Source organism: Amblyraja radiata, chromosome 14 (genome assembly GCF_010909765.2).
Source record: "Amblyraja radiata isolate CabotCenter1 chromosome 14, sAmbRad1.1.pri, whole genome shotgun sequence".
Taxonomy (NCBI): Eukaryota; Metazoa; Chordata; class Chondrichthyes; order Rajiformes; family Rajidae; genus Amblyraja; species Amblyraja radiata.
Window position 1 is genome coordinate 25482778 of NC_045969.1, and position 23352 is coordinate 25506129.

Here is a 23352-nt window from a genome sequence, read left to right on the forward strand (position 1 = left end):
ACATCAGCCTATTGTATCATATGCTTCCAAGTACCCTGAATCCTCATCCTTAATAATGGACTCTTACCAACCACTGAAGTCAGGCTGACCAGCGTGTAATTTATTTCGCCTCGCTCCCTTCTTAAACAGTGGAGTTATATTTGCAATTTTCCAGTCCTCTGGAACAATTCTTGAAAGATCTCTCCTAATGTTTTCACAATCTCTACTGCTACTTCTACCAACTTTCAGAACCTTGGGGTGTAGTCCATCTAGTCCAGGTGACTATGATTTGTATTGCTCTTCCTGATGTCAACTGCATTGCCTATTAATGTTTAAAAACCAGAACAAATTGGAAACACAGCAAATTAGGCAGCATCTGTGGAAGGAAAGACTGAATTAACATTTTAAGCTGAACGCCCTTTTATTTCACATTTCCAACACTCACTGTTGTTTGGTTATTAAGGTGAGAGTCATGCTCATTGAGAGCATATTTACTTCTGAGTCAGAAGCGTGTGGGTTTGAGTTCCATTGCACAGACTTGAGTACATATCTTGGCTGACACTTCTGTTGAATATTGCAATGTGTCATACTGTAAGGGCGCTGCTGGATGTGATGTCAAACTGAAGCTCAGTCTGCTCAATGGTGTGAACAAAAGGATTCCATAGCATTGGTTACAAAAAGTGCAATGGAGTTATAAAAAGCTCTTATCAATGTTACTCTATAATTAACTTAACTGGTCATTACCACAATCCTAAGCGTGGGAGCTAGCTGCTCAATTACCTTTGCTCCTAAACTTAAACAGTACCTCTAAGGCAAAGCAGAAATGCAAAGATTGTTTAATGCATTATCATAACCTGCAATTGTGGTAAATTAGTCCCTCTCTTAGTTACATTGTGTACTCTTTTAGTGGTTACTTGACAACTGTCCCTCTTTAGGATAAAACATAAACACGAGGCAACCCACAGCAGCACCTTATCAGACCAGGTTCTCAGACAGGTAGATACATACATAGGTTTGCCACACATTCCTGTCTTATTGAACTTTGTAAACCTTGTTTCCCAAATCTCTGGATGTTCATGGTTTTTAGTTTCCCCCATTGAACGATGTCTTGCATTTTCACAGCTTTTCTATGGTTTGAAGAGCGATGAAGTTGCCAAAACATTCCGAAAGCAAATCTTCAAGAAGGAGGGAATCTGTGCAGTTCACGGAACTGAAAAGTCCAGTGAAGGAACTCAGCACTCATATTCAGGTACTAGAGGGTGACTTGTTCACTTTGTGTGATTCGAATTATACCTGATTCTACATTGGTGCCCAAGTGCTGATTTGATGCTTTTGATTTTCCCTTTAAAGGGAGACTAGATATGTGCATGAGAAAGAAAGGAACAAAAGGATATAAAGATGCAATGAGACAAAGATGGGTTGATAGGGGCAGGGCCGTAGACACAGTCTATACTATATGGACTTAAGCAAGGGATTTTTTTAATGTTCCGCATGGTAAGAGGTTCTGGAAGGTTAGATTTCATGGGATCCAGGAAGAGCTAGCGAGCTAACGAGATACAGAATTTGCTTCATAGTAAGAAGCAGAGGATGGTGTTGCAAGATTGTTTTTCAGACTGGAGGACTGGGACTAGTGGTGTGCCTCAGAAATTGGTGCTGCACCCTTTGTTGTTCGTCATCTATATGGACAATTTAGATGAGAATGTACAAGACGTGATTAGCAGGTTTAGGTTTATTATTGTAACTTGTGTCGAGGTACTGTCAAAAGCTTTATTTTGCATGCTATCCAATCAGATCAGATATTATATATAAATACAATTGAGTCATCCTCGAGTACAATAGATAAAGCAAAGATCGCAGAATGTATACAGTAGTTCTCAGCATTGTAGCGCACCAGGTCCATAGACAAAGTTTAATGCCCACAATGGGGTAGAGGTGAATCGGACAGTACCCTAGCTTATAGAGGCACCATACAGAAGCCTGATACAGGGAAAGAAGTTGCTCCCGAGGCTGGTGATGTACACTTTCAAGATTCTGTATCTTCTGCCTGATTGGGAGCAGGGAGAAGTAGGTATGACTGGGGTGGGATGTCTTTGATTATATTGGTTGATTCTCAGATGCAGCGTGACATGTAGATGGAGTCAATGGTGGGATGTCTGGCTTGTGTGATGGACTGGACTACATCCACAACTCTCTGCAATTTCTTGCAGTCCTGCGCTCTGTTCCCAAACCAAGTTGTGATATAACCCGACAGTGTGCTTTCTATGGTGCAACTGTAGTTTGTAGGTGACACTCAAATAGGTGGTATTGTAGACATGTGAAGATTGTTATCAAGAATTACAGAGGGATGTTGAACAGCTGGTCATGTGGGCTGAGGAATGGCAAATGGAGATCAATCAGATAATGTGAAATGTTGCATTTTGGGAAGTCAAACCAGGGCAGATCATTCACAGTGACCATTAGGGCCCTGGGGGTTGTTGTGGGACGGAGGGATACAGGAGTACGCGTTCCCTGAAAGTGGCATTGCAGGAAGTTAGGGTTGTAAAGAAGGCTTTTGACACGTTGACCATCAGTCAGGAAATTGAATATAGAAGTTGGGACATTATGTTACAGTTGAACAAGATGCTAGCGAAGCCGCACTTCAAATATTGTGTTCAATTTTGGTCACCCTGCTGGAGGAAAGATGTAATTAAGCTGGAAAGAGCGCAGAGAAGATTTATGAGGCTATTGCCTGGACTCGAGGGCTGAGCTATGGGAACATGTTGGGCAGGCTAGGACATTATTCCTCGCAGCGCAGGAGGCTGAGGGGTAATATTATAGAGGTGTATAAAATCATGAGGAACATATAGGGTAAAATGCACAGTCTTTTTCCAAGGGTAGGAGATTAAGAATCAGGCTTAAAGGTAATAGGTTTAAAGGGAGAGAGAAAAGATTTAATCGGTACCTAAGGGGAATATGGAACAAGCTGCCAGAGAAGTAGTTGAGGCAGGTACAAAGCCAACATTTAAAATACATTTGAACAGGTACATGATAGAAAAGATGGGCCAAATGCTGGCAAATGGGACTAGCATAGATGGAGCACGTTGGTTGGCATGGATGAGTTGTGGAAAAGGGCCTGTTTCCGTGTCATATGATACTGTGACTCCAGTAGTCGCATGCTCCCTTGAAAAGGATTTTCAGTTTGGGCAGTTGTATTATAAACATCTTCTGTGGTTTCCCCAAATTCAGTTACCACATTAAATTCACAACAAAGTCGGCAAATGGGACTTGCTGGCTAGAATGAACAAATTCTTGAGAACAGATGACAGTGAAGGAGGTGTTTTAAAAAAAACTCTCCTGGAATGATGATTGCAGTGACCAACATCCCACACCCTATGGGTGAAAGGTTTTCGCCAGCTATTCCTCAGACTATAAAAAGGAGAACTGTGCTTTCCAGTTAGAGCTCATTATCTGCAGAGTGAAGGACACTGACCATAAATACATTGCCACTGGTTGATATTTCTTTTGTTCCTGTAATTATTGTTTAAGCAAGAATCGATTCTGTAAAGTATTTAAAATTGTATTTTCCAGGTTGTTATTTGAAATTATGATTACTGTATTGTACTATATGTAATGTATATGGAGGGGAGTGGATTGTGATATTTCTGCAGAAATGTTGAGTAGATAGGTGGGCCAGGTCTCTGCCCCCTGTCCTTCTGTTGGCTCGCAATAAGTCAATCAAGTCATATCTTATTACTTGCAGAGGAAGAACGATATGCTTTTGCTAATTGGATCAATAAGGCTTTGGAAAAGGATCCAGATTGTCAGCAACTCATTCCTATGGATGCCAACAGTGACACTGAACTTTTTGCTGCTGTTGGGAATGGCATTATCCTATGGTAAGCCTGACACATTTTCCTCAGTAGTAACGATCATTATCACATGCATCAAGTAGAATGGGGCTTCTGTGTCGATTGATGTGAAATTACTTCCCTAATCTGGCTCCTTGCAATTAAAATCAGGAAGCCAAATTGGTCTTCCAGTACTGTGACCCAATAAATATTCCTGACTTAACCTTATGCTGTCTCTTTCACTGGGATTCACACGGGCAAGTAGGTCAATGACAACAAACCACCAGCATAGCTCCACAGGATTTTCTGTTATGCTTTATGAATGATCAAACTTTTATAAAATTAAATTAAAAGATTCACTTGATCAAACTGATATTCAGAACAAAATAGTGAGAAGTATTTGTGTATGTTCTCTTCCAAGTAATAATAATAATAATACATTTTATTTATGGGCGCCTTTCAAGAGTCTCAAGGACACCTTACAAAAATGTAGCAGGTAGAGGAAAAACATGTAAGGGGAATGAAATAAATAGTAGAGACATGACTAGTACACAAAGTAAAGACAGAATTCAATACAAAACACAATATGAGGCAATGAATGAAAAGGGAGGGGGACGTGGGGCTAAGGATAGGCAGAGGTGAAGAGATGGGTCTTGAGGCAGGACCGGAAGATGGTGAGGGACACGGAATTGCGGATCAGTTGGGGGAGGGAGTTCCAGAGCCTGGGAGCTGCCCTGGAGAAGGCTCTGCCCCCGAAACTGCGGAGGTTGGACTTGTGGATGGAGAGGAGACCGGCTGATGTGGATCTGAGGGACCGTGAGGGTTGGTAGGGGGAGAGGAGGTCAGTGAGATATGGGGGGGCCAGATGGTGGAGGGCTTTGTAGGTGAGGATCAGGATTTTGTAGTTGATCCGGTGGGAGATGGGAAGCCAGTGAAGTTGTTTGAGGACTGGAGTGATGTGATGCCAGGATTTGGTGTGGGTGATGAGTCGGGCGGCTGCGTTCTGGACCAGTTGGAGTCGGTTGATGTAGGTGGAGCTGATGCCAAGGAGAAGTGAGTTGCAGTAGTCCAGTCGGGAGGAGATGACCTTTGAGTAGAACCTTTGAGTATTAAAAGCAATACTTGCAGAGATGGAGAATCAGATCCCTGTTTAAAATACCATTCAGGTTTGGCCAGCAAACCTCAGCAAGTTACAACGGGCTTGGAGGGGCTGCAGAGTAGTATGATTAAAATTAGATCCAGCCATTGGTGTTAAATTACAGTGTATGTGCAGAAAGGAACTGCAGATGCTGGTTTAAACCGAAGATAGACACAAAAAGCTGGAGTAACTCAGCGGGATTCTCTATTCAGTCTGAAGAAGGGTCTCGACCCGAAACGTCACCCATTCCTTCTCTCCAGAGTTGTTGCCTGTCAAGCTGTGTTACTCCAGTTTCAATTATATCAGCTGTATTCTCTTAAATTGAGAAATATGAGTTCTGATTTAATAGTGTTTCAAATGACTAAGGAATTTAATGGAAAAGATAGAAAAAAATATTTTCAGAGGAGAAATCCTGAACAAAAGCATACTATGTCAGAACTTCCCTTCATAAGGTCTAAGGAATAGTAGAATTAGGCCATTTGGCCCATCAAGTCTATGCCGCCATTTAATCATGGCTGATCTATCACTCCCTCCTAACCCCATTCTCCTGCCTTCTCCCCATAACCTCTGACACCCATACTAATCAAGAATCTATCTATCTCTGCCTTAAAAATATCCACCGACAGCCTCCACAGCCTTCTGTGACAAAGAATTCCACAGATTCACCACCCTCTGACTAAATAAATTTCTCCTCATCTCCTTCCTAAAAGAACGTCCTTTAATTCTGAGGCTATGACCTCTAGTTCCAGACTCTCCCACTAGTGGAAACATCCTCTCCACATCCACTCTATCCAAGTCTTTCACTATTCTGTATGTTTCAACAAGGTGCCCTCTCATTCTTCAAAACTCCAGCGAGTACAGGTTCGGTGCTGACAAATGCTCATCATAGGTTAACCTCCTAATTCCTGGGATCATTGTAGTAAACCTCCTCTGGACCCTCTCCAGAGCCAGCACATCCTTCCTCAGATATGATGCCCAAAATTGTTCACAATATTCCAAATGCAGCCTTACCAGTGCCTTTTAGAGCCTCAACATTATATCCCTGTTTTTGTATACAAGTCCTCTTGAAATAAATGCTAGCATTGAGTTTGCTTTCTTTACTACCGATTCGACTTGCAGATTAACTCCCAAGACATCCCAAGGGGTCACAGTTTAAGGATAAAGGGGAAATCCTTTAGGACCGAGATGAGAAAAACATTTTTCACAAAGAGAGTGGTGAATCTCTGGAACTCTCTGCCACAGAAGGTAGTTGAGGCCAGTTCATTGGCTATATTTAAGAGGGAGTTAGATGTGGCCCTTGTGGCTAAAGGGATCAGGAGGTATGGAGAGAAGGCAGGTACAGGATACTGAGTTGGATGATCAGCCATGATCATATTGAATGGCGGTGCAGGCTCGAATGGCCTACTCCTGCACCTATTTTCTATGTTTCTAAGTTCCTTTGCACCTCCGATTTCTGGATTCTCACCCCATTTAGTAGGTTACGCCTTTATTCCTACTCCCAAAATGCATGACTCCATGTGCAACGTGAAGAGTAGCGGCCTTCTTTCTTTCCCAGTATCTCAAAAATTTAAATTAAATTAATTGTGTTCATTTTAATGTTTATAATTTTCAAAAGCATATTATTTACCTGTATCTCTCCTTTGTTCTAATATTAATTATTTAAATGATCAGGCCTGCTGTTTGTGCAGCTGGCAGATTCAAATAGCAGATTCTACAGCATCAGAAATCCATCACCAATGGACTCTATGCAGTCCAATGCCAGAACAGAGTAGGAAACCAACCAATAAGTTTGAGACTTGAACATTTGTGTGAGAGACAGAGGCCGCTTCCCAAGGAAGTACAGCTTCTGCAATATTTCTTCCTGGATTTCTTAGGGAGTTCGAACGTATTAATGAATTTCTCTCACCATGGATGCAGCCTGATCTATTTTCAATATTTTCTGTTGTTATTTAAAGTGAATCAGATAAGCACCCAAAGCTGAGGATATAAGGAAATGGCTGTTCACTTCTTTCCTTCTGCTACTTCTTTTACTTGGCAATTTAAAGTGCTCAATGGTTCCAGCAGGGGGAGAAGGGGAATATCTGAGTTTAAAAGGTAAAGAAGACATGAACTGCTGTAGTAAGTCAGCGGGTCAGGCAGTATCTCTGGAGTGATGAATAGGTGACGTTTCAAGTTGGGACACTTCTTCAAACTTAAAAGATAAAGCTAGGATGAATGAGAAAGCAAGTGCTGAAAATCTGAAATAAAAACATCATGTTGGAAAAAATCAGCAGGTCTGGCAGCGTTTGTAGAAGGTCAAACAAGGTTGATGGTTCAGGTCAATGATTTTTCATCAAAACGATATTTCATATATATCCTGTTCAATATCTTGTATATTTATTAAACTGTTCTTTGGTTTTATCTTAATTACAGGATACAGCCTTTCTTATTGGTTAGCATTGTAATTAATCACTTTGCTGTGTTTAACTTCTATTTTAATCTAGTAAAATGATCAATCTCTCGGTGCCCGATACCATTGACGAGAGGACAATTAACAAAAAGAAGCTCACCCCTTTCACTATACAGGTATTAAGATTAACTATATGGTCTGAATTAATGAAAATATTTGTACCCTTTTAACAGTGAGTTGGGGTGGCCATCATTAACACAACATATGCTGGTCATTTCATTGCCTTTATTTTGTCAGAAATATTACAGTCAAATTACTATTTCAACTGGAAAATATGTTTTTGACAAAATGGCCAAATATCCTGCAGCTGCCCTAAAATGGATGCAGGGATTGTGATGTGCACTTAACTCACACCCTTTATTCGTAGTGCAGGCCACATGCCCACCTTGTGGCTCGAATCACAATTGTTTCAGGGCTCAACCAGGGCTGATTTTATCAGATTGATTAGCTGTTCTTGTTAGGTGGCTAATATTCCTCGGGACAAGCATCAATTAAAGCTTTCTACTTATAACTATGCCAAGTGAATATGACCTGGGAGCATTGCCAGTTGGTACAACGTGGGAGAGTATAATCTGCAGCTTTTGTACATTTCTGCAGAGTACTTGAGGTGGAAGGTGCAAAGCAAGACCTGCTCTGAGCCTTTTGCAGTCTCCTGAACTGTCAGTCAGCTGTCTTTCACAGCAACCACGCAGCTACAGAGAGGAAGAATTCTGTAGCAACATTAGGCATTACAAAAAATACATTATTGTGATTCGTGGACTTTTGGTGTTATTTCATATCTAAATTTGATGTGTCCCAATTGAAACAGTGATGGTTGATAATATGAAGGAATACGTTGTGGGACTTCTGGTGAAAGTGGAAAGGGATAATTTACTGATGTCTCATCTGGTTAGATTGTTCCTGTACAACCAGATAAAAACAGGTCGTCTGTAAGCCACCTACTCCCTCCACCTGCTCCTTATCTAGGATAGCAGGAGATTATCTGCCCTGGTGGTGCAACAACAGAAACTGGCTCAGTAAAGAGTTGGTTGGAGAGTTCAGGGAGATGGTCAAATTCTATACGTTATCATTAAAAAGTTATGACGTGTCTTATTGGGCATGAAGATGGATAACTCCCTGGAGCTTGACAAGATGTATCCTAGTCTGCTATGGGCGGCAGAGGCTGGGATTCCTTACAGATACTTAAATATTTGCTGGCCATTGGAGACAGCAGATTTAATAATTTTATTCACAAAAGGCAGCAGGCATAAGATGGGTAATGGTAGCCTATTAGTTTTATGCCAATGACATAATTTAAAAAAAAATGAGCGACAGGATTAATCTACTCTTGGAAAGGCAGGAATTAAACAAAGATTGTGAACATGGCTTTATCAGGGGGAGATAATGTTGGACCAATTTGACGGAATTTTTTGAAGTCTTTAATAAAAGTATTGATGAGGGTAATGCGTTTTATATTATCTACATGGACTTTAGTGAGATTACAAGAAAATAGGTACAGGAGTAGGCCTTCAAGCCTGCCCCACCATTTAATATCATCATGGTTGATCTATGATGGCTTCAACTCCTCTTCTATGCCATTTCTCCACACCCATCTGGTTCCCCACCCGCCAGATGTAAAATCCCAGAGGTTCACCATTTGCTGTGCAGAGAAACGTTTATGTACCTCAGTTTGAAATGATCAGCCCCTTATCTTGTAAATTATTCCCTTGTTCAGACACTTCCACTTGTGAAAACAGTCAGGGGGTGAAGTAGTTAGGTCTTTGATAAGGTCTCGCATAGGAGAATGATCCAAAAGGTTAGAGCTTATCTGATCCAGGGAAAATTGACAAATCAGATCAAAATTTCGCATCTTCCCGTCTCATTTCCACCTATATTTCCGAAGTTATTAATCGTTAAAATTTTAAAAGCAGCCAAAACCGCCTTCTCACTGACAGCTTCCAGCCTTCTCACAGTGATGATGTCACAATGCCTCTCACAGTGCACCAATCACAATGGGCTCCAAAGCTGGCTGCGACTGCCACAATGACATCACAATGGGACGTTGCCAATGGTAACGATGTTGCTGCCCCTCTACCAATATCTGAAGGGACTGTTCATCAAGTTCTGGTTGCATTTTGGTCCCACGATCCTGGTGTTTGGGCACAGTGCAGGGAGTGGCGAGGGCTGATCGTGGGGGAGGGGGAACTCTCTTTGCCCCAACCCGCCCCCCCACCTCCCCGCCCCTACATCCCCGGGGTGAATGCCGATGCTGCACCCACCAGCCCACCCCCACGTTGCGGGACGGGATCCAACGGGTCCCACTTGGTCTAGCATACATTAAAATTTGGACATTCTACGTTTGAATGTAGGAAGTATTAATAAGATAGGCAATGCCTCAAAATCAGTATTGTTGATGGTGAGGAGGATAGTCATCATTTGTTATATACATTAAAAATTTGGACCTGCATTTAGGAAGTATGATTATTAAGTTTTGAGATATCTCACAATAAGTATTGTTGGTGGTGACAATAGACAATAGACAATAGGTGCAAGAGTAGGCCATTCAGCCCTTCGAGCCAGCACCCCGCCATTCAATGTGATCATGGCTGATCATCTACAATCAGTACCCCGTTCCTGCCTTCTCCCCATATCCTCTGACTCCGCTATCTTTAAGAGCCCTATCTAGCTCTCTCTTGAAGTATCCAGAGAACTGACCTCCACTGCCCTTTGAAGCAGAGAATTCCACAGACTCATAACTCTCTGTGAGAAAAAGTGTTTCCTCATCTCCGTTCTAAATGGCTTACCCATTATTCTTAAACTGTGGTCCCTGGTTCTGGACTCCACCAACACCGGGAACATGTTTCCTGCCTCTAGTGTGTCCAAACCCTTAACAATCTTATATGTTTCAATAAGAACCCCTCTCATCCTTCTAAACTCCAGAGTGTACAAGCCCAGCCGTTCCATTCTCCCAGCATATGATAGTACTGCCATCCCGGGAACTAACTGATTTCTATCAATCAATCATTGAAAGCATCATCACCTCCTCAATCACAGTCTGGTACGGTAACACCGATAGTCACTCACTACACAGAATACAACGCATTGTCTCCAAGGCCTCCAGGATCATCAACTCCCCCCTCCCCTCAATCCATTCCAGTTATCTCCAACGTACCTCACAACGGGCAAAAAAGATCATCTCGGACCACTCCCATCCAGCAAATCACCTTTTTCAGTCTCTCCCTTCGGGGAGGCGCCTCAGGTCACTTGCTACTAAAACCACCCGCTTTAAAAACAGTTTCTTCCCCTCAGCAATAAGAACTCTCAATTCCGTCCAATAATCAGACAATAATATGACTTTTGATGTATACAGTGTCTTGTCTATGGTCTTTGTTTGTTCTTTTGCACTATGTATTGTTGGTGAGATTTGTGATTTGTGATGTGGTATGGATGCACTTTATTACGGTGATCTGTGTTATTAGTGGTATGTAACAAAAGCAGTGTACCATCATGTACCGAACCCAAATACCACCAACCCTGGTTGCGTGGCAATTAAAGATTCTATTCTATTCTATTCTATTCTAACCTTGTAAACCTACGCTGCGCTCCCTCAATAGCAAGAATGTCCTTCCTCATATTAGGGGACCAAAACTGCACATAATACTCCAGATGTGGTCTCACTAGGGCCCTGTACAACTGCAGAAGGACCTCTTTGCTCCTGTACTCGACTCCTCTTGTTATAAAGGCTAACATGCCATTCTTCTTCACTGCCTGCTGTACCTGCATGCTTACTTTCATTGGCTGATGAACAAGGACCCCCAGATCCCGTTGTACTTCCCCTTTTCCCAACTTGATGCCATTTAGATAGTAATCTGCCTTCCTGTTTTTGATACCAAAGTGGATAACCTCACATTTATCCACATTAAACTTCATCTGCCATGCATCTGCCCACTCCCCCAACCTGTCCAAGTCACCCTGCATTCTCATAGCATCCCCCAACCTGTCCAAGTCACCCTGCATTCTCATAGCATCCTCACAGTTCACACTGCCACCCAGCTTTGTGTCATCTGCAAATTTGCTAATGTTACTTTGAATCCCTTCATCCAAATCATTGATGTATATTGTAAATATCTGCGGTCCCAGCACCGAGCCTTGCGGTACCCCACTAGTCACTGCCTGCCATTCTAAAAGGGACCCGTTAATCCCTACTCTTTATTTCCTGTCTGCCAACCAATTTTCTATCATTGTCAGCACTCTACCCCCAATACCATGTGCATTAATTTTGCCCACTAATCTCCTATGTGGGACCTTATCAAATGCTTTCTGAAAGTCCAGGTACACTACACCCCCAGCTCTCCCTTGTCCATTTTCCTAGTTACATCCTCAGTAAATTCCAGGAGATTAGTCAAGCATGATTTCACCTTCGTAAATCCATGCTGACTTGGACCGATCCTGTTACTGCTATCCAAATGTGCCGCTATTTCATCTTTTATAATTGACTCCAGCATCTTCCCCACCACCGATGTTAGGCTAACTGGTCAATAATTCCCTGCCTTTCTTAAAATGTGGGATAACATTAGCTACCCTCCAATCCACAGGAACTGATCCTGAATCTATAGAATATTGGAAAATTATCACCAATGCATCCACGATTTCTAAAGCCACTTTCTTAAGTACTCTGGGATGCAGACCATCAGGCCCTTTGAATTTATCAGCCTTCAGTCCCATCAGTCTACCCAACACTATTTCCTGCCTAATGTGGATTTCCTTCAGTGAAGAAGACATATGGTACCCTTGCCTTCTTTAGCTGGGACATAGAATATAAGAACTAGGTTATGTTATTAGCATTATAAAACATTGATTAGGCCATAGCTGGAGTACTATGTACAATTCTGGTCGTCACAATATAGAAATGCATGATTTCAAAGGAGGGGATGCAGAGGATATTTACCAGGGTCTCCTCAGGGCTGGAGCTTTTCCAATATGAGGATGGACGAGAGAGCCTGAATTTGTTTTCTTTGGAGTGGAAGAGACTGAGTAGAACCTAACAGAGGCATGTAAAATTATGAGGGGCCTAGATACTCTTTGTGGAAACTCTTTCCACAGCAAAGATATCTAAAAGTAGAAGCTATAGGTTTAGACTAGGGGGTACGAAGTTTAGAGGAGATTTCAGAAAGAACATTTTCATGCAAAGGTTAGTTTGAATCTGAATGCACTGTAACAGTGCTGGAGGCAGAGATTGTCATAACATTTAAGTAGTATCTACATGAATATTTGAATTACTATTGCATAGAAAGCTATAAATCAAGTGCTGGTAAATGGGATACTCGGCGACCTACATGAGCATGGTGGAATTAATGGCCTGTTTCTGTGTTGTATGACTGTATTTATAATCACTCAATCACTCTGCTGAGTATCAGGCAACCTAAACAATGGAAGCGTTTCAAATTGCCAGCATTGTATTTAGTCAGATCTCAGATGCAGTATTTGATAGAATTAACCATGAACACTTGTTTGTAAAATTGCTAAATAGAGGTGCCCCTAAATTCTTAGTGAGAATCTTAGTGTTCTGGTATGCCCATCAAACGTTTTACGTTAAATGGGACAATGTTGTATCTGCTCCATTCTGTGTTAGTAACGGAGTGCGGCAAGGAGGAATGTTGCCTCCTATTTTATTTAATGTTTATATGGACGAATTGTCAAATCAGTTAAATAGGCTAAAAACTGGCTGTCTTGTGGGCAACACTATTGTTAATCATCTGATGTATGCAGATGACCTGGTCCTGCTCTGTCCATATAGTGCTGGGCTGCAGCAGATGCTGAAGGTGTGCTCTCAGTATGGCCTTGATTATGACATTAAGTATAACGCTAAGTAAAGCCGCATAATGGTAATTAGAAGCGCTGAGGACAGGGAATCAACTTTTCCGACCTTTTATTTGTCAGACAGTCCTCTTGCTGTGTGTGAGGAAATTAAATACTTAGGTCATGTCATATCTGATGACTGGAAGGATGACAAAGACCTCTACCGACAGCGCTGTAAAATTTATCTTCAAGCCAACATGCTTATAAGGAAGTTTTATATGTGCTCTGATTCTGTGAAGTGTTCCCTGTTCAGAACCTACATCACACCGTTATATACTGCTCAATTGTGGTCTAATTATAAGAACAAGAGTATGCAGAGGCTTAAGGTTGCATACAATGATGCAATGAGGTTGCTACTTCGTGTCCCTAGGTGGCATAGTGCCAGTCAATTGTTTGTGTCCACTGGAGTGCCAACCTGTGAGGCACTCTTAAGACAGCTGATGTTTAGTTTTATGTGTCGCCTGGACAAATCAGAGAACCACATAATTGAAGTCCTAGTCAGCCCTCTGAAAAGCTGCTATAGATTCACTTCTAGGCTAAGACGGCATTGGTGCAATAGCTTATATATATTTTAGGCTAATATGCAATTTTTTTAATGTATCTTTGTAATTCTTTGTACTGTTTGATGTGTTATATGGACCTGTGTCTGAAATAAAGCTTTAATAATAATAATAAATATCACTTCCTTATAGAGTGCATTATTTAAGCAACAGTATGGATTTGTTTACAAGTGTGACATTTAGAGGGTTTCTCACAACATTGACTTGCAAATTGAAAGTGTTGGCATCAAATCAACATTGCATATTGTTTGATATTTATAAGAGGTGTTTATGATGTGATTGCTAATGCCACTGACAAAATGGTTTCCACATTATTCAGATGTCATTTTGTTCAAAATTCATTTGCCGTTCCAAAAGTGGGTGCAACCAAGCATATATTCTTATCCTACCCCTATCCTATATAGTTGAATGTTTACCATTTCTTCCAAACTTTTTTTATTTTTCCACAGGAAAACTTAAATCTGGCTCTGAATTCTGCTTCAGCAATTGGGTGCCATGTAGTTAATATTGGTGCTGAGGATCTAAAAGAAGGAAAGCCGTACCTAGTGTTGGGCCTTCTGTGGCAGGTCATTAAAATCGGTCTTTTTGCAGACATTGAATTGAGCCGAAATGAAGGTGGGTCCTGTTCTCTATTAATCAAATCTGACAATCAGTGTAATTCAGGTTTTAGAATTAATTAATGTTTAAGATATAAAGGATAGAGGCTAATTTGAAGCACTTTTTATTACAAGTATATTTACGCTGGAAGAGTAGATCATGCAGTCTGTTATGCCATTCATTTAGATGAAGACTAATCTGCAAGTTATCTCTGTTTATCCATCCTATAACAGTCCGCCCACCCTAATCTTGAATTTTTTCATTGAGCTGGATTTAACATATTTTTGGCAAGAGTTCTATATTTTCCTTACAGCATTTACTTCTGAATGGCTTGGCTCTAATGTTAAGATAAACAGCTTCACTATAATCTCTCACCAAAAGCAATGTCCTTATATCATCACTCCATTAAAACCTTTAATTCCTCAATTTGATCTGGCCGCCCTGGATGTCTCTCTGAGTTAATCCCATTTGCCTGCACTTGGCTTATATCCCATTAAGCTTTTTATATCCTGCCCAACTGTCTTTTGAATGTTAGAATTGTACCTACCTCTAGTGTTTTCACTGGCAGCTCATTCCATATACCTACCACGTGCAGTGTGAAAACATCGGGTCCCTTTTTCCGTTCCCCTCTCATTTTACATCAATGCTGTCTAGTTTCAGACCCCGACCCTAAGAAAACATTATCTACAACCCTCGCACTACTATCAGCAGCTGCGAACAATCTAGGCTTTGAAATATCCTTCCTAAACTACTGCCTTTCTCCATGGAGATTCTCGTTAAAGCTGTTGTTTGCACCAGGTTTTTGACCCATTACTCTCATAATTTTTTGTGATTTTTGTTTGAGAAGACTCGTGTGAAACGCCTTGGTGTGATTTTTTTTTGATGAAGGCAACATCCAGTGAAAGTTGTTATTATTATTTAATGACCAATGAGTATGGGGAGAAACAATGCTGTGAATTTACCACTGTTACATTCTGACTTATCGTAACAAAAGTGTTTGTTTAACCTAACACTTCATGCATCGATTCCTCACCACAGTATGCTGACCTTCCTTAATTAATACAGTAGAATGGAGCTGCTGTTACTCACAAGGAGTTCTTTCTTTCCAGCACTGATTGCACTGCTCCGTGAAGGTGAAAATCTGGAGGACCTGATGAAACTATCCCCGGAGGAGCTGCTACTACGATGGGCCAACTACCACCTGGAAGGTGCAGGTTGCCAAAAAGTTAACAACTTCAGCAGTGATATTAAGGTATAAATAATAAGTTCAGAATAAGGTTGTTTGCATCTTGTAATATATCATGTTAATAAGAGAACTTGATAGATGCAAATTTGCAGTTTTGTGCTATTCTAAATTAGCTGAATTGATTGATGCACAAAATTCTTATTGAGACTAGTGGCATTTGTGGTTAGTGGAATTGAGATTTATGGCTTCTTTCAAGGCTGTTGGCAGGGCCGGCCTTACTCATGAACTCTCCCGAGTTTTCCCCTTGATTCGAACTCGGAGAATTACGGTATTAGCCGTTCGCAGGTACTCGGGGCTATTTTTTAAACTCGTGGACATTTTTCAACATGTTGAAAAAAAGTCCCGACTTACCTAATGCCTCGAATTCCTATGGCTGACATTACAAGCCGCTACAAAACATCTACGGACTACTATGGCCTCCTACGGATTCGCTACCGACATTCCACGACATTCCCCGACTTTGAATAAAGGGGTAAATTCGGGAGAGTTCGTGAGTAACTCGGGAAAGTGGGACAGGGCCTTTAGGAGGTGCGGGGCCCAATTGGGAACAATTTTGGTGAGCCCCAGGTTCCCAGCCAAGGTCTGTAGAATCATAGAAATATAAATAAAGTCTATTATAGACTTTATATCTCTATGGTAGAATGGAAAGTTATCAAAATGTGCGCTTAAAAAGTGCATGCGATATAGGAACGATCCTGCTCTCACCGATAAAATTGAATAGTATAATATACAAGAAGAACCCAATTATTCACAATATAATAAGAATTTGGAAACAAATAAAAGTATCCTTGAAATTAAATAATTTATCAGTACTAACCCCACTATTGAACAACCCCGCATTCAAACCTTCTCTCATCGACAACACATATCAACAATGGGATAGACTGGGGATTAGGAAAGTAGGGGATATGTATGAATTGGGCAAACTGTTATCATTTCAACAATTAAAATTAAAATTTAAATTGAAGGATAATCAATATTTTAAATATATACAGGTATGTGACTTTATGAAGAAATATATACATAGATTTCAAACTATATTTTTAGACCCTTTAGAAGAAGCAATGAATATTAAGGCTGATTCACAAAAATTAATTTCATACTTTTATAATAATATATTAGATAGAGAATCACCCTCAACAGAAGCACTAAGGGAAGATTGGGAACATGAGCTAATGATAAAGATCTCGAAGGATAGATGGGAAAAGTATTTGATGAATACACATAACTGTTCTATTAATACAAGACATAATTTAATTCAATTCAAATTATTACATAGACTATATTATTCAAAAACGAGGTTGAATAAATTTTATCCAAACGTCTCTCCCAGATGCGATAAATGTTTGTTTCAAAACGCTAATTTAACACATTCATTTGTAGGATGTACAAAGTTGAATAAATTTTGGAGTGATATATTTGATATATTTACAAAGCTCTTCAAGTCAAGAATAGAACCCAAAATGGAATGGATTATATTTGGAATAATAGGAGAAGATACCAATTTAAATAAAGACCAAAATGTTTTTTTTAATTATGGGTTAATAATTGGAAAGAAATTGATACTTAAATTTTGGAAAAATACAACCATACCAACTGTTAAAATGTGGATTAGGAATATGATGGACATAGCACGCCTTGAAGAAATTAGACTCCGACTAATAGATAAATATGACCAATTCTTAAGGAGTTGGTCTCCTTTCATCGACTTTTTGGAATCATGTGATGCAGCGGTACCATAAGCATTGCTGATTTCAGTTCATGACGTGGATAGATCTACATCTCCGAATATAGATTTGAAATTTTCTCTTTTAAGGGGCCTTTTCTTCTATTTCTACTTTCCACCTTTTCTTTTTTATTTTATTTTTTTATTTTTATTTTTTATATCCACACTTCACATTTTTCTACTCTCTACCATCTATTTTTCCACTCTTTCCCCTTTCTATTGTTTTCTTTTTCTTGTCTTGCCTACTCATAACATAAAACTAGAGGTTGTACATAGAATGGATTACGGTATGACATAGTTGGCACCTAATTTTAGGTGCCACTGTATTGTTTTGTATTGTATTAACTTCTAATAAAATAAACAAAAAAAAAAAAAAAGCAAAAAAAAAAAAAGTGCATGCGAGTTAATGGACCAAACAGATCTAAGCTAAATTTTAATATGAAATTGCATGTAAGCCTACAAGTAATGAACAAAATGTGTAGATCACCTCTGAAAAGTACATAGTTACAATACCACTTGTTTTAGTGACTGTGAAATGAAAAAAAAAGTAATTTAATTAACTAGATCCTGCAAAACCAATAACGATTGGCGAAAAACCAGTCCAGGCATTAATTTTTGGGCTTCAGCCCCATCCTACCCTTTCGGGCTTTGATTACTGCAGACCTTTTTGAGTGGACTTGCTAGAAAACCACGGATTTTACGATTTAACTACTTGGTTTCCCTCCCAAATTGACTCTCTCCAACTTTCCCCACGAGAGCTCGCTTAAACCAAATATAATTTTTTTTACATTTGGCCGCTTCTCTCCAGAAGCTGGTAAATCCAAATCCAGGCATTTATTGAAAGTTGAGTGGTGTTTTCCACATATAGATGTGGTGTCTGTACTCAAAACATCATTGCAACATAACGGAGATAACGGGGAGAACGTACAAACTCCATACAGACAGCACCGGTGGACATCCGGTGGCGCTGTTACTGGACATCCGGTGGTGCTGTTACTGGCTGCCTCCGCCCACAGTCTGGTTGTCTTTTTGTTTTTTGTTTTGTTTAAAGTATGTTTTTTAGTTTTTTTCAGTATTTTATGTGGGGGGGAAGAGGGTATGGTAAGGGGGAAACCGTCCTTCAGTCATTTCCTGACGAAGATGTGACTATTATCTGAGTCGCGCCCTTGCCCCCCCTCTTCGTGGCCTACTAATTGGATTGGCGCGGCCTTTCCTGCCGGGCAGGACCAGAGGTTCAGCAGCGGCGGCGAGGCGCTGGAAACATCGTGGAGCAGGCGAGGCCTTACCTGGGATCACTGCTTGGAGCTCTGAAGTGTTGGGCCGCTGCTCCAACATCACGGATCTGTGGGTGCGGAGCTCCCAACGCAGGCAGCGCTAACCTCAACATCGCGGAGTCCTGGGACCCTTTGCCGGGGGTCGCCAGCGCGAATCTACGCCCATCGGGAGCCGCGTACTCCGGTGGAAGGTGGCCGATTCAGAGGTACAGGTCGCTGAGGATGTTCTCCCGTTCGACGTCGGGGTTCCATCGTTCCCGGCGAGAGGGCCTGAACATCGGGCCACCCGTAGTGGCGACTACAGGGTGCTCGGGAGGCCCCGACCACGAGTGAACATTGGGGAACATCAGTGAGGAGGCTGACTGGACTTTGGTTCCTCCCCTCACAGTGGGGAACTTTGGTGCCGCTGTGGGGATGTTTGTGTTGTGGACTACTGTGTTCTGTGTTTTTGTGTTTAAAATTTTTTTTTTATTTATAAGACTAAGGGAAAAAGAATTTTGTTGCTCTTAATTGAAGACAATGACAATAAATTAAATCAAATCAAATCAAAATCACCCATAGTTGGGATCGAACCCAGGTCTCCGCCACTGCATTAGCTTCTACCGCTGCACCACCAGGTCACCCGGCAGAAGGCTCCCGCCGCCCCGTAGATACCGGCAAATCCATCCCATTGCAAACCTCTCCCGGACGCCCGGGTTAATTACCCGCAGCTAGCCAGCAGTATGGCCACGGTACCGCACTGGCAACGTCTAACCATATCCTTTGCACTCTCCCGGTCTCCCGATCGCACGCGAATATCACGCGCAGCCGCCCGACAGAGGGCCCAAGCTGCCCGGCAGGTGACGGGAAATCCATCCCCATTGCCCACCTCAAGGTATCGACACATTGATCCACGATAATAATTTCCCCCCAAATTGTGTTACACATATTGCAACATGTTGTGTGTACTTGACGAGCCGAGAGTAGATAACTCTAGCATGGGGCCCCCTTAGGCGCGGGGCCCCATGCTAGAGTTATTGGCTTAAGGCTGGCCCTGGCTGTTGGTTGTATTTTTAATGCAAGGAATTGAGTTCTCTATAGATGACACAACAGAAATGTTAACATTCTAAAACACAACAATAATTTGTTTTAACATTTTTTTTAAAATGTGCTATATTTAATGCTCTTTCCAAATGTCCTTGAGATGGTCATTAACCTTTGTTCTGAACTCTGCAGTCTTTGTGTTGAAAGTAAACACCTGCAGACCTTGTGTTGGGAATTCATTACATGGGCAATCTTCACTTGCCCCAGGATGACACATTTTGAATACCTGATGCCGTCACAGGTGGCTAAAACCAAAGCTCCAGCAATCATTCTGATTTCTCTTGTTTTTTATATGGTAACAAAGCAGTCCTTAAAGTTTGATTGTTCGCCAGTTTATAAATTATTTTCACTTAATTCCTGTGGGGAAAAAAAGCTCCCCGTATTCACCAGATCACCAGTAGTACATATAAATTGGCAAGTGTGCAAGTGCACATACCAGGGTGCCACAAACATAATTAAAAGTGATTTAACAGCTTCCATTCAAGAAAACCTATCATGATCCTTAAAATTGCTCTAATGTGACCCGTTGAAAATTGGGTACCAGTCTCCTTCCCCATATATTCCGTGGGGCATGACATGATATATTTAAGCAGAGTGTTAATGCCATTTATGAAGGAACTTTTCAGAGGGCAGGCTGTTATGACAATAAAACAATGCAAAAGTGACAGAACCTTTTAAATGTTTGTGTGTGTATATTTTCTAAGTTGCTACCAGTTTAAATTCCTATTTTGTTGCCTTCCTTTCATCTGCTTGTTAATCTTTAGACTTTTCTTTACTTTAGACTTGGAGATACAGCGCAGAAAAATGCACTTTGCCCCACCGAGTCTGCACTGACCAGTGATAACTTTGTACACTAGCACTATGCCACATACTAGAGACAATTTATAATGTTACCAAAGCCAACTAACCTACAGACCTGTACATCTTTGAAGTATGGGAGAAAACCGGAGCATGCTGGAGAAAACCCACACGGTCACAGGGAGAATGTACAAACTCTGTACAGATGGCACTTGCCGTCAAAATCGACCCCGGGTCTCTGCCACTGTAAGGCAGCAGCTCTACTGGGGCGCCACTATGCTGCCACTCACCAGCTTGATAATGTAATGGCTGTTCAACATTGGGAATCCCCTTGAAACATTGCTGGGCAGTGATCCCTTTCCCTCACGTTGATGTCACCTAGGTGTTTCACTGCTGGATATAAGATCAATGCTGATTTTATTTTATTTCTTTTAAAAAAAAATAGTCACCAGTAGAAGAAATCAGTAAGTTCAGTCTTGTTCCTTGTAGCTCCCAACATCCATCCTCTAAGTGTTATATGACACTGTGGCAGTTGTATATTTAATTGACCAATTTAGTATAGTGCCAAAATGATTGCTTAAATGGAGCAATGTGGAGTAAATTTGTGCTAGAATACATGGAATGGACCATATTCAATGGGAGTGAGGAGCACCCAACCAGCTGAGCCAGTCCTGGTTCACAGCCTTCTAAATCTCTCTCTCTCTTAATTAAATTCACCGTACAATTAAGGTATTCACTGTTTGCCTCTTTGCTTGGTTCAACTGGCAACTTCCCTTCCTTGTGAGGGTTTAGTGAGGGTTCATTGCATGAGCGGAAACATTATAAAATTTTCAGTCAAAGAAATTAGTGAAAAATCATTCTAAAACAAAATAAATCATTTACTCATTCAATTAATGTTAAGGGTATCTGCTAGAACAGATAGGGATTACAGAATAAACAATTCACGAGAATTAATTGAATTCAAACACAAGCACCAAACTTTAATTGGTAGACTTGTCTCAGCTTTGGTTCATATTGTAATCTTACCAGATTTGGATTCCAGAGGGAGAACTGGCTCAAGGCCTTCCAATTTCCCCAGTGCTGCTGCCAACCATTCTGGAGTTCCATTCCTACAGAGATCCAGAAACTGTGATCTCGTCCTCGGAGCAATGGGTCAACAGAGCTTCAGGCCTTCATTGGTTTTTCCATGATAAAAAAAATAGGCAAAGAAGAGAAAGTTACTATTTTAATGCTGACAGAGCTCAATCAGTAACATAACGCAAGTGAAAGAAGAAAGCACGTGCATTTACAAAATGGCTTTAAAGTCCCTGTGGACATCCCAAAGCTTTTTTTAAAATAAATTATTTTTGTTAGCTGGCGAAGTTATCCTGTGCACAGCAAGATGGCAAAATCAAGGGCAATTAATTTTCTTTTGGATGTGTTGGCAGAGTGAGTATAAAGGCCAGGCTAACTGTTCACTTCTGGAGCAGTGGGATTTCCTGCAATCGTCTCACCTGAAATTCATTGGCGCAGCTTTAATTCACCACTGGATAACCAGCTTTTGTCTCGAGAGAGGGCTTGAAGCCACAGCTTTCTGAGTCAAGAGACAGAATTAGTATAAGCCCGCTTACCCGCAACCATGTAAATAATATAGAAATATTAAGGGACAGTTGGACAGGTACATAGATAGGAATGGTTCAGAGGGATATCGGTCAAATGCGGGCAAATGGGATTAGTGTAGATGGACATCCTGATTGGCATGGACAAGTTGGGCTCAAACACCTGTTTATGTGCTGGATGATTATCTCAGTAATTTTATGACTAAATACTTTTTTTTCAATTATTCTCAGTCACCACTGAAAAAGGTGGCATTTGCATGCTCTTACTGGATCTTCACTTTCAAGTCCCAATAGAGATCTGATTAAAAGAGCAGTTAATGTGACATCACATTAAAAATCAATCATATTAATGTGAGACTGGAATCGCACAGTAACCTAACAATGTCAAGATGACCAAATGGATGAACCAATTGTGTTTTCACTACAATTTGACAGCTTCCCTATCATCTTTATCCATAATAGATTTTTAGTTTCAAGTTTTTTAGAGTTCTCACAGTGGAATTTGAACTCTTGTACGCTGAATTATTAATCCAGTAACAGAGCCGCTACATCACCTCGCACATAGAAGCTTCATTTAGAACAATGTTTCTGCATTGCTAAGTTATATCTATGAGAGATGATTGCAACATGATTGGAACCATATTTCACCATCTCTTCACTGTTGTGCTACAGTAGTTTTAAGGGTCCCTTGACTTTTATCCTTTATGTGTTCCTCCAAATGCTAATTCCTCTCCAGCTTTTACTTTCCTCTTTGTTTGAACTCTTAATGCTGTCCCCTGGATGTCTCGTGTTTCTGGACTGTTGTCACGTGGGTGAATTCAAAAGCTGACCGACTTCTGTAGCCTAATGAAGGTATCAGTTCAAACCTTTCTTAATGCATTGGATTATGTGCTTTTAATGTGATTAAAGACTATTCAACTGAATTAGCTGTTGGCTATTCCTGTTTACCCTTTTTCTTGTGACAGGAGTAAATCTTTACTGAATCAATGAATATATAGTACTAGCATGATTGTATGTATGAGCTAAATCTGTTCTTATAATACATGTTCCACTTTCTCAAGTCTTCTCACTAATCCCACAGGATTCAAAATCTTATTTCCACCTTCTCAATCAAATTGCACCAAAAGGAGAAGAAGAGGGAGAAGCATCGATTCCAGTTGACATGTCTGGTATCAATGTACGTACTAATGTACAGCCTTAACATGACTTGCTTGCATGTATTCATGTTGCATTTTCCTA

The 23352-nt window shown here is 40.8% G+C and overlaps 1 protein-coding gene across 2 annotated transcripts in view; it reads left to right on the forward strand.

Annotated features, from left to right (window-relative positions):
* Positions 1 to 23352, forward strand: part of lcp1 (lymphocyte cytosolic protein 1) — a 61645-nt gene that overhangs the window by 19037 nt on the left and 19256 nt on the right. For both annotated transcript variants that reach the window (XM_033032856.1, XM_033032857.1), the window contains exons 4-9: positions 1102 to 1228; positions 3719 to 3854; positions 7428 to 7509; positions 14241 to 14406; positions 15498 to 15640; positions 23195 to 23290. In XM_033032856.1, coding sequence (XP_032888747.1) covers positions 1102 to 1228; positions 3719 to 3854; positions 7428 to 7509; positions 14241 to 14406; positions 15498 to 15640; positions 23195 to 23290 — 750 coding nt within the window. The remainder of the gene's footprint in view (positions 1 to 1101; positions 1229 to 3718; positions 3855 to 7427; positions 7510 to 14240; positions 14407 to 15497; positions 15641 to 23194; positions 23291 to 23352) is intronic.